The 13,006-nt window shown below is 36.4% G+C and overlaps 1 protein-coding gene across 1 annotated transcript; it reads left to right on the top strand.

The window, feature by feature from the left end:
• The first annotated feature begins 430 nt into the window (after positions 1-430).
• On the top strand, positions 431-12,749 carry LOC104242704 (leucine carboxyl methyltransferase 1 homolog). Its single transcript, XM_009797776.2, has 13 exons — positions 431-646; positions 876-964; positions 1,062-1,204; positions 1,753-1,800; positions 1,929-2,010; positions 4,231-4,333; positions 6,618-6,738; positions 6,900-6,947; positions 7,101-7,184; positions 7,766-7,830; positions 10,239-10,290; positions 12,037-12,075; positions 12,176-12,749. Exons 1-13 carry the CDS (start codon positions 567-569, stop codon positions 12,245-12,247), a joined length of 1,026 nt encoding a protein of 341 aa, XP_009796078.1. The 5' UTR covers positions 431-566; the 3' UTR covers positions 12,248-12,749.
• Positions 12,750-13,006: the final 257 nt, after the last annotated feature.

Below are 13,006 nucleotides of genomic sequence, written 5' to 3'. Positions count from 1 at the left end.
GTTTTTCAAAAAAAAAATCTTAATCTTCAAGGATATGTGTACTAATAATAAAAAGGAGCATGATAACCTCAGAAATTAAGTAATAAAATTATAAAACTAAAATAAATTTTAAGTTAAATATATTGATTAATACAATTGATCGACTTATGCAGGGATAAATTTCTTACATTATTGAGTTACCTAAATATGATCAACAATCATCATTTTTAAAAATTTAAATTTTTTCGTTAACTTCTACCTTATACATATCTCAGACACAAATTTTAAATATAACATTTATGTGATATTTTAAAATTTTAACTTATTAAGATAATGTACACGCACAAATATAACATTTATTTTTTTAATTATTTCTTTCATTTATACATTAAATAACTCAAAGAATCACCATAGAAATACATGTGCAACGCATACTAGTATTAGAAAAAAGGTGGGATCACAACGTCATAACACAATCTATTGTGAATGGGAAAGTAATAACGAGTAACTCTAAGAGCGGAGGCCCAAATTCACAAATTCTATCCCGTTTTCAAAGCCGCTGCAACTCTCAAAACTTTGGCGAAAGGATGGTGAAACCACTTGCCGATTCGCGCAGCAACAGAGCCGCCGTTCAGGCCACCAACGACGACGCTTCCGCCAGCAAACTGTACGTACGCCTTTTTATTCAACTGTACAGTAACTCTTCAATTTTCTTCAGTTAATTTCCTAGATGTAATTTAGAGATATACAGTTGTATAATAGAATGCTTCAGAGACCATCTATGAATATATCATTTTCACTGCAAATTATTGGAAATTGAGCTGAAATTTAAACCTAATTATCCTCAAATTCCGTCTTATATGATTACTGTTTTTTATATTTTGTGTGATGTGAAGGTCATGCGTGAAAAAGGGATACATGAAAGATGATTATGTCAATCTGTTTGTTAAAAAACCCCTGAGGCGATCTCCCATTATTAATCGTGGTATGATATCTCTTTTTTTGCTTCTTAATCCATGGTGGTGATGTGCTTAGTGTTTATTTTTTGGGGTTGTTTAATAGATGTGTAACTTAATTATAAGGTTATTTTGCTCGCTGGGCTGCTCTTCGGAAGATGCTCTATCAATTTCTTGATTGCAACCCAAATGCTGATGGAAGTGGCAATATTAAGAAGCAGATATTGTCGCTTGGAGCTGGCTTCGACACAATGTTTTTTCAGCTGCAGGTGCTTCAGTTTCTATGGGTTGTTTTAATATCTTCCATGATGATTGAAAATTTCACATAAAGGATCCCAAGGCACATTTTGTACTTTTTTCACAAAAAAAGGATTTTCTTTTTGTAGCCAATCCAATGCCCTGATTCCAACTAGTTTGGGAGTTGGAACTAAGGCAAAGCTGACAGTATGCTATTGCAGTTCTGGAGCTTTAGTATGGTCTTGTTTACAGTGTCTATTCATGTATCAATTTTCCTCCATCTTGATCTTGGCGACCCTTAAATGAAGTTGTCAAGAGAAAATGGAGGTTAAGAGCAAAACGATCCCTCAAATGGGTTACTGTACGTGGAAATTTGAGCATCTGGTTCAGGCTACCTGCAATTTTTGTTGAACTAGGCTGACAGTTTGTGATAGTAGAATTTTGCTTTATGTTAAGATTTTTCTTATATTGCTTGATGCTGCTTCATGTAGTTTTCCAATACAATAGATACACGCTTGCACGTTTACTGTAATTTCCATCCTTCAGAAAGAAGATTAATAGCTATATTTGTCTTTGGCAGGATGAAGGAAAAGCACCTCATCTTTACGTGGAACTGGATTTCATTGAGGTGGGATTTTCAAATGCTAAGTCCCCGAATTATGTCATAGCATAAACGAGGCAATATTTTTTGCATTTTGGCAAATCCATTTTACTTTCTTGGCTCAAAGAGCTCAGCTCTAGATGTTTGTCTCACAGGTGACAAGCAAGAAGGCAGCTCTTATTGAAACCTATAGTCAGTTAAGGGATAAAGTTGGTGAAATAGCATCAATCTCATCAGGTAATGAGCATGTTCACCGCTTGCAAATATGCAAATACTCTTCTCTTGTGAACTGCCAACTTGGTGATCCCTGCCTTTCATTTATCTTGGGCAAATATATGATTTCATTTCCTTGACAAGATACCATGTTGTTGAGCGCGAGGTGGATACATCAAGCATTTAATCTCTGTCATCTAACTTTCTGAACCATGTCATTTTTTAATACAATATTTGTTCAATTTTATCTTCTTAGTATAGGTTGAATCAGTATGAAGGAAAAACGTTAGCTTTTAAAGCATCTTCTGTGACAGAAGGGTGTTCCTTTTGTGCAAAGCGGAATCTAGCTTTTATTCACGACTACACGATGTTTCTTTGATAAGTCAAAATTTCACTACTAAACACCAAGTTGGATGTCAAAGGAATGTACAAGTAAATTATCATTTTAACTAACTCGAATGTGGTCATCCACGGTCATCTAACAAGTACGCCAGTTATCTTTATTGACTTTACAACACCGTATTTTCTCGACACCAGAAATCCAAGTGAAATATGATGCCTTTTACATCATATTTCACTTATTTGAAGCAATTTTCTACTATTAATTTTTCGCCATAAGCACAAAAAAAGAGACAGTGGTGATGTTTCCCTCTTTTCGCTGAACTCTCCAGCTTGTTGTTGCTTCCTTTACTTTTCTTGGTATCACTCATAATATTTGAACAATGAAATACAAGGGTCCACATTTGTGAAGCCAATATGCAATGCAACAAAAGATGATTAGCATTGTTTTTAGTTTTTTTTTGGTCACATGCAATGCTGGCTCCTACCTTCACCGGGTAGGAATAAGGTCTGCGTACACACTACCCTCCCCTCCCAGACCCCACTTGTGGGATTAACTGGGTTTGTTGTTGTTGTTGTTGGCTCACAAGTCACAAGTATCATCATTCTCTTTCTCAAGTTATCCGCTATAGGATAGCATCCTTTTCTGAACCTACTCTTCATGTCCTCTATCTGACAACTCCACATAAAAAGGTTTGGTTGTAAAATATCTTACTCGGTCTCCCTCCATACCATCTTATTTCCCCACTCACCCCACCCCCACTTCTCCTACAGAGGCATCGTATATTTTGTGAAATTTCCTTAATGTCATACTTATAACATTCATAGACATGGATCACCTTCTTAAAACATATATTCCATATAACGCCTTGAGCATTCTTTCTCAAATAATCAATTACTTCTGCATCTTTCTCGTTTATTAGACCATATACCTGTTAATATGTATTCTCCAAGGATATTCACCGGGCATCTTTCCAAAACCTTACCCTACAACCCTCACTCACCTAGTAAGCAATACATTAAAGTGAATTTTCCTGCTCCTTACTACACTTTTACAGTGTTACTCCATAAGATCTTGTCTAGTCTCTCCATTGTTCTAATATCTATACTTACTACTTAGTAGAAATTATCTGTCTACATAAAAGGTCTGCTCTTGAGTGAATCCCCACAACCGTTTTCTAAGAGTACTATATTGAATACGGACAATCTCCTGATTCCCAATCCCCTTTGCTTATGGAAACCAATATTTTCATCCATAATTCCATTCCACTTAATGAAATGTTTTCTCCCCATCCATTCCTTCTTACTGAGAATCTCACAGCATTTTCTCCGACCAATTTGCGCCACTTGCGTGCATACAAACCATAGACATAATAAGTGGTGTATTAGCGAGGTAGACTTTCATAATGTTATTTTCCCTCCCTTACACAGATATTTTCCTATTATTCTCCCCCGTCTTTTCTCAAATTTCTCAACCACAGGCTGCTACAGATTTTAATCTAATTTTTTCCTCCGATCGGTAAACTAAAGATACCTTGTAGGTAGTGTAATCAATTTTGGTCTACAGATTTGTTGTAATCTAATGATGTTTTGTACCTCCCCTACTGGTACCAACTGGAGTTTCAAATATCTACACATGATCCTGGCACAACTTTAAACCATACCAAATTTCTGAACAAGTATCGAATATGTCTAATCTGGGGTTCACAAGAAATTAAAGTATCTTCTGCGAGTAGTTGATAGATATGGTTACATTATTTGTCCTATCACCGCCTACCTCGATACCCTTGATGACACCTCATTCCCCCGCCCTATGAATAAGTTTGCTAAGTACCTCCCTCACAAGTAGAGTTAACAATAGAGGCAAATGATCCCCTTGTTTAATGATCCCCTTGTTTCATGCAGAAAAGGGAGAAGTCCATAGTGATCATTACAAATTGCTTCCTGTAGATTTGCGCAACATAGACAATTTAAATGATGTTATAGCCCGTGCAAATTTAGACCCCAGGTTTGTCGTTGCTTCATTGCTATATTTTCTTAACATTTTTTTCTTTAATCTCCACGAATGAAGCACAAGTTATGTTGAAGGATTTTAATGTATTAGGTCTTCCTTTGTCAAGCTCAGTGAGTTGTGCCTAACCGCCTCTAAATTTATTGCTATTATAATGGTAAGTGTAATATGACAAGCTCTGTTTACATCTATGTCTTGACTATATTACAATCCTGGTGGAACAAAATTACTTGATGTGAAAGATGTGGAAGTACTACAAGTAATCTAAATTGACCAGTTTTAGATTTTTTTTTTGAGACTGGTAACAATATATTAAAAAAAAGAAGGCACTAAGGCAGTGCAAAGCCATATGTACGTGGGGGGGATGTGAAAACTGATCCACCAGACTTACAAAAAACCTAACATGACAACCAGGGACTCCGTATTCTTTACATGCCTTTCTTTACACCAAAAATAAAACAAAAGAATACAATTCATCTTAACATTCTGAAGAGTATTGTATCTGTCTTCAAAAACTCTTGAGTTCCTCTCTGTCCACACTGTCCCCCATACACAAGCAGGTATCAGTCTCCACCATGTCTTCTGACTGACTACACCTCCAATGTTATTCCAGGACTTTAGAAGCTCTAGAGTAGTTGCAGGCATTGTCCATCTGAGGCCCACAATGTTAAGGAACAATTGCCACAATTTACTAGTGATAGGACAATGCAGAAACAGATGACTGTTGATCTCCAGATCTCTGCCACATAACAAACATCTCGAGCATAACAGAAATCCCTTTCTTTGTAGGCTTTCTTGGGTTAAACAAGCTTCTCTTGCTACCAGCCATGAGAAACAAACCACCTTAAAGGGAGCTTTTGCTTTCCATATGTTCTTCCAAGGCCATCCCACTGTATGCTGATCTGCATTTGTAAGCATGAAATAGGTGGATTTGACAATGTATACCCTGTTTTTGCAACAGTGTCAGAATAAGGTGTCCTCATTTTCATTGAGCCCTTTGAACCCTTCCAAAACCTTAAAAAATAGCAATTCTCCCCATTTCCCAATCATTCAGACCCCTTCTGAAAGTGATATTCCAACCATGCTGACCCCAAGCTGCTTCCATTAAAATATCAGGCATGTTTGCAATACTGTAAAATTCTGGGAACATCTCTTTAAGTGGACCATGCCCAAGCCAATTATCATTCCAAAATAGTGTCTTCCTACCATTACCCACCCTTGTGCAAGTGTTAACCAACACAGAGCTCCATAGTTGTCTGATAGATTCCAAACACCTACCCCATAGGAACTGTTAACAGGACTAGTGCACCACTGCTCAGTTTGACCACATTTCTCCCTTATAACCTTTCTCCACAAAGCATTAGTGCCTGAGTTGTATCTCCACACCCACTTCATAAGTAAATTTTGGTTGTGTGCCTTGAGGTCCCTGAGTCCCAGACCCCCCTGCCTTTTGCTGGTGATAAGTGAGCTCCAATTTACCAAATGTATGGCTCTCAATTACATCAATTCCTCCTAAGTGCATCAATTACATCAGGTACATCTTTTGGGTTATAGGCGAGTACAGAGCACAAAGGCATTGTATTGATTTTGGGGCATCATGAGATCTTAACCCTGTAAAAACAGTAGAGCTGACAAAAAAGAGCAAGGTTATATAGTTCTTTTTTTTCCCCAATAATGGTGGTGTCCAGGCCAGTTTGCACGTGCCTCGACGATTCTGCCTGGTACCTGCTACCTGCTACCTCCCACTAACATAGGTGCCGGTAACTATTGCCACATAGGCTTAGTTAGTGGCAGAGAGGTGTTGTGACTTGTGTCCAAAGAATCATGTCTCTTAGCATGTAAAGACTTGTAACTTGAAAGCCATGATGAGCTATTAAACTAAAAAGTTGGGTTACTGCTAATTGTGGTTGCTTATAGTTAAAGATTAGGGACTACACCAGGAATCTTGTAGTTAATAGTCATTTGTTGGACAACTGAAAGGCATATAGGGTATAGGATATTTGGATACAGAACAACTTTTTCCTGGTTGCGCTTAACTTGATTAATTGGCTGTTAGGTTCTTTTGCAGTTTACAGATTCTACGCTACTATTCATTGTATTGGTTCTCATTTTCTTCCTTCATTTCTCCACTTTTCAAATTTATAACTGTCCTTATTAAAAAGAAACTTTTAGAATTTAGATCTATCTTGTCTCCTTTCTGATTCCCATGTTCTGAAAAGACTTATCATTGTACATGTCCAAGATCATACCTGTTAACTGCACATTCTGATGTTATTATCAGTTTGCCAACATTTATAATCGCAGAATGCGTTCTGATATATTTGGATCCTGATTCGAGCCGTACAATTGTTGGATGGGCTTCAAGAACCTTTTCCACGGCAATATTTTTCTTGTATGAACAGGTTGTTGAAGCTATTAAGTTAAATCTTGGATTCTTTCCTGAGCCTGATCCATCCCTTGGTCCTATTAACTTGAGTTCTACTGCTCTACTTTCCTAAGCTACTGTGAATGTCCTGCTGATGTATTATAATGACTTATTTGTATATAATTTGGCTTATTACAGATCCACCCAGACGATGCTTTTGGCCAGCAAATGATTCGTAACTTGGAGGTACTTTTGGCTGATTACTTTTTTGATGATTGAGCATATCTGCTCCCTCACCCTAACTCGTTTTTATAAACTCAACACCAATGTTGACCTTGAAATAGACTTTATTCTTCAATGTATGTGTAACAACATTATAATTCCTTTTTCACTTTCCAGAGCCGAGGCTGTGGACTACTAGGAATTTATGCTACACCAACTTTACAAGAGAAAGAAAATCTTTTCCTTGATCAAGGATGGCAGGTATTTCCAAAGTGCAAATCTGCTTCTTAATTTTGACATTAAGAATCACCATACCTTTCTGTCAAAAATTTAATATATCTAAGATGTTAATAGCCTGGATTAGGCCTATGACTTGTTCCTCCATTCCAGGTGTAGGAGGCTTATTTAGTTTTTATACAGACTTGCAGTATTTCCAACCATTTGCCTTGTCATCCCATCTCCTGTAATCAAGGATGGTAGAAGATTTAATTTTCAGCTGAAACTGCCTTTCTGATTGAGGGTCTTAAACCTTAAACATGATCTAGAAGAGAATTATTGATTAGCTTCATTGTAAACCAGGAATACTATCCAATATGATAAATAAGGCTAATAAATCATCTCCTTAACCACTAACTATTTAGGTATAGCAGGTTAGATAAAAGCACATGCATTAGTTGCTTCGAACTTGCATTAGTTGTAAGCTCAATCTTTTCCAATTACTGATTAATTTGAACAGTTACATATTGCTAAATACTAACAGTGGTTTAGCTCTAGCTAATTCATTAACTCTATCAAAGAACACATGTATTTATAATCAATGGTTTGTCTTTTATTGATTGCAGAAAGCAGTAGCTTGGGACATGCTACGAGTTTATAGTGATTTTATTGAAGCTCAAGAAAGACGCAGGTTAGTATGAGTTTTGATTGTGCTTGTACATTAATTTATAAACATGGGAATGATATGAAATGATATGATTCATCTGAAGGTGATGATTTGGTGCTGCAATCTAGAGGCATATTACTGGCTTTAATGACCATACTAAGCTACCCAAGATATTCCAGGTTTAGTCAGAGCCTTAGAGGTCTGTAAGTCTATTTTACCTTCCTGTCTCTCACCCACACAAAGGGGGAGGGGGGGAGGGGGGAGGGTCTTCACATGCATATTGTCAGGGTAAATGCTTAATTGTTGTTGCATGCACAAGGCTCTAGGTAACATGTTTGGGCACTTGATCTATCTATACACAGTCTGGTTGTTATTTGGTCTCATCGTTGTTTTTGTAGAAGTTTATCTTTCAATCGTATAGGTTTCTTCCTATTCGCACAGTACTCTTGTAGCTCCCCATTTCAATATCATATTAATTTGTTTATTAACTCTTTGTCTATGTCTATCATGTCTTCATATAATTTTTCAAGAAAAAACTGCATATAGATGCTTCAATTGTCCACAATTAGATACCATAGTGCCATTTTATCTCACTTCAGCGTAATTCTTCTTATGGGTGCGGTTGACCCCCGTGCAGTTTTGTCAGTTAACACAATGTCATCTGCAAATAGTAGGCATGGAACCTTATCTTTCAAGGCAAATCCTAAGTTTAAACCTATTGTCATGGGAAACTCCTCTCCTATGTATCTCCTCTGATTATTCACACTTGTGTTGGCTCCTTCGTACATTTCTTTTATATGACGCTTAGCCTGGTTTAAGTCTATTGTGTGCCAGTCTTTCTCTCTCATTTTTGCTAGTCATGCATCTCTTTCCCTCTCCTGCATCCCTAACTATTGATAGAAGTCATCTGGGGTTTTACCTCAAGCTTAATAGCCTTTTTTAGCTTCTAGTCGAGTCTTATGCTCTTCGAAGGTTTCACTATCTCCTGCTTTTGGTAATTTCCTATACCACTCTTTTTTTGCTTTAATAACTCTTTGCACCTCCTCATTCCACAATATGATTCTTCTATTTGAGATCTGAGACTTGTACACATACCTAAATCTTCACTTTTATGCAACTTGTCATTTTTCCACTGAATATATGCATCCCTGCTCCCTCCAATTGTTTGTCCTTAGTGTCACTACCAAATTCTTGATAATGCAACTCTTCTCCTCCCTTGCTCCACTCTTTTGCTTCAGATCAGTAGGAGTTCTTCTAGTATAACCTTGTAGTTTTTACATGTAATGATGCTTTCTAGAAGTATGAACTCTGTTTTGCTATGGTTATCTCTTACCTTATGTTATCAAGTGCGATTCTCTTTTTCTAAAGTATGTATCAGTTAAACTACTGCATAAGTTAAGAAACTCTAAAATAGTCTTCACTCCTAAAACCTATCTCCTGCAGTTGAAGTTGTCTCTGTCTACCAACATGTCTATTCAGATCGTCTTCAGTAAAATATGTTGGTCATTTGGGATCCTTGGACCAAAGTATCCATATTTCTCCGCGGAATATTGGCACTAATGATGTTGAAAGTTTTCTTTCTCCGCTGACTAGACAATCCGTCACTATTTCTTATTTACTCCTATAACTTTATCCTTAGGCACTGGTTGTACAACGATCCCGGTTTTCATTCCTGTTCTTATCTATTTCATAGTAATACATTTTATAACTTGTGTCGTAACTCTAGCACTTTCTTGATTCACCTACTCTCTTGTAGACACACCTCATCTGGCCTAAAAGAAAGGAAAAAGGTAGATTTAGTACATCATCCTTTGGGACATTGTAGAGGATAGAAATCAGAGATGTTTTAAGGAGTTCATACTTCATAGTCCTACTCAAAATTTGAAGTTCAAATCTTAGTATCTCAGTCTCTGGCATTTTGGTGTAGGTTTGAATTTGTAAATTATGCAGCAGATGATTAGATGAAGTACGTAGAGCGATGCAACTACTTATATATTGTAATTTCCACTTTGTCGTTCTTGATTCTTCACTGATAACAAGTGATTACCTTGTCGCAAGAAAAAAAATTCAATATTTGAGAAAAATAAGAGACACATTCTAGAGAAGATCAAATACTAGAGATCTGATGCTAAGATTTTGGTCTCATATATGATTGTGTGTTTATTCTTTTTATCTGTAACAATCAAAATGCTTTATTTCCCTATGAAACAAAATTGAAGTTCTCTTATTTTTTAGAATCTTTTTATGCTACGAAGCTACTATGGTTTTCATGAAATTTATTCGTGCCTTTTTTAGGTTCTGATATATCTTTTTCCCAGGATAAAGCTGATTCCCTATTTTTCTTTTGCCCCTTTTCACTTATCTTATGTTGCGCTTGGAGAACTCACAACTTTTGCAGTCTCAAATATACTTGTATGTGATTGTCTGGACAGGATTGAAAGATTGGAAATATTTGACGAATTTGAAGAGTGGTATATGATGCAGGTAAGTTTCTATCACCCCTTCTGCATTTGACTGCAAAAATTATTCAGTGTGTTTGCTTGGAATGGTGTGACCTTATCCATACCACTGTGAAAGTAGAGCACTTTGTTCCAGATTCGTAGATGGGTTGGCTATCTTTCACCTTGCAAAACGAATTTCTGGCCTGTAAATTTTGTATCTGGCATCATATTATTCTACAATCTGTAACTGCTGGATAATTAACCTGTAAGATGTCATTATACAACTTGGAAGTTGGAAACGATGAGAAAGTATATCCAAGTTAAAAATTACAAAATGCAGGCTTCTTTACTTTGGTCAATTGGCGTATTCAGACTTGCCTTTTCTTGACCTTATGTTTTGGAGGAGCAAGATGCTGCTCTTTCTTTTATTTTTTACATACGAATTTATTTTAGGGTCCATTGATGCTTTACCTATACATGTCAGCTGTTTTAGTCGAAAGACAACCTTTCTGTATGATGTTATTTGAATGATGATGTTAGTGATGTAGTATCTGAATCTTCCTCTGCCAATCAAAATAAGTCATTGATGTAGTAGAAAAGAAAAAAATCTAAGTTAGGTGTACTGTTTCTTATGTCATGTGCTCACATGCCTTTTGATCAGGGGACTTTGGCTGTTTAAAAGTTCTTAATCTGTTACAACAATACATTTGCATTATGTAACTTGGGATCTTGTAAACTATTAGTGCTTAATGTCAACAGAATTTGGGAATGAATACATAAAATTTGATACTCCCCTCATCATGTAGACCCTGTTAGACTAAGTGGAATTTAAAAATGAAGAAGAAAAACAAATTGAAATAGAATATTTCAGTATACTGGATTAATTTACAGAACTGCTAAAGTTTCGGAAAATGGATTGTTTGATGAAAACGTCTTGTACCAAAGCTAAAGGCAATATAAAGTAGTAATATGGTGGTAACTTGAAATCTACGATCTGGCAAACTTTCAGCATCTAGGAGAAGAGGTGAAGTAAATTGAAATGGACGAAAAAGATAGTAAGACTTGAGGAAGTATTTGAAAGACCCAAAAAGAAAAAATACCAGAGGGGAAATAATTACACCAAATGGCTGCAGTTTCTTTAAGTGACAGCCGAGGTAGATTTAATATAATCTTGCTTTTGAATCTTGTCACATCTTTCAAATATTGCTTCTACTGGAAATTCAAATTAGATTTACTAATGTGTGAAACTTTATTTCGGTCAGGATGATATTCTTAAGCTTCAAATATATCCATGATATGACTATGTCACCCCCCCCCCCCCAAAAAAAAAAAAAAAAAGATCCATGAGATGAAGATATTTATCATGTAAGAAGACCCTACATAGTGAAGGTTGAAAACTTTATGAAGATGATGATCAGGTATCAGAACCTAAGAGAAAAGTTGACTCATAGCAATAAGTGGTACGTTTCTCAAGCATTGATGTGTGATACAGTTCACATTAACAAAGTACGCAAAGTTTAATTTGTGGTCCAAATTGCTAGTCCATCCTTTGCCAGTTTATGCTCGAAGGGGAAGTTCATGTTAGTCTATTCAGTATTTTTCTTCTTGCAACTGTGTCTGTTAATGAAAGATTGCATAGTTATACGTCTGTGATCCAGTTTGCTGGTCCATCTCTTTTCAGATCATGCTCGGGGAGAAAGCTTGTTTTATTTCACTACTTTATTTATCTTGTATAATGTTCCTCTTCATTCAGAAATTAATCTATTTTCTTCTGAAATCCCAATTGCAGGAGCACTATTGTGTTACATATGCAATCAACGATGCTATGGTATGCTTATATCTCTTCTCCATTAAACTATCTAATTCATTCTAGACTTCCAGGAGTACTTCACTAATCGTGTCCATCTTTAATGTGATCTATATTACAGTGTCTGTTCAAGGAATTTGGTTTCCCCAATACACAGCCTATGACAGACACCTCCATTGCAACATCCACATGAAAATAGAACCTGATCTTGACTATCATTTTCCTTCATCTCTGGTGGTAACCAGAATATGAATGGAGGCTTGTTCCTAGTTGTCAACTTGGCAGGGCCAGAAGGTTTTTCATGTACTGAAAAGGTCTCTACCAGTTCTGGGTCCTAGTTAGGTGTATTAAGGGATGGTCATTTGTGTGAATGCATCTATACATATATTTGTTTGACGTGAAGGGGAAGATCCTCTGCAGATACTTTTTATTTATTTTGTTTTATGTTGGACTGAAATGAGCTTGAATGGACTGACATGGGCCGTAAGAGTTCATATAGCCTATCCTAACTTGGTTTGGATTGAGGGTGTTAGTGTATGAAGGGGGAGATCCTCTTTGCTAGCTGTTTGGCAAAGAAAAACGTGGTAGGGCCCTTTCAGAACGGAATTGTGTTGTTTTGCCCTTGTTGAGTGGGGAAACACTTGCATGGTTGTCTCCTCTTTTTTATTAGATACTCTTTTCTCTTTCTTTACTTATCTACTATTTGCATCATCCTTTTGTTCTTTTGTATTTAATTGACTATTGTACCACCGAATTGGTAGATACGAAAAATCAATGTGCTTCATCATAACAACTTTTGTACCTCAAATAGGATTCATAGCTGTGGAAAATAAAAGTATTTCTTTTTTGTGATCCTGCATTTTTTAGGTTATCATATATGTGCAGATTGGGTTCGCGGACTCTATACATCTGGCACAACTGACGTTTATGAAAAACACAATTAAGTAAAAAT

This window comes from Nicotiana sylvestris, chromosome 1 (assembly GCF_000393655.2).
Source record: "Nicotiana sylvestris chromosome 1, ASM39365v2, whole genome shotgun sequence".
NCBI lineage: Eukaryota > Viridiplantae > Streptophyta > Magnoliopsida > Solanales > Solanaceae > Nicotiana > Nicotiana sylvestris.
The sequence above is the reverse complement of the archived record's forward strand: the minus strand, read 5'-3'. Positions and strand labels throughout refer to the sequence as shown.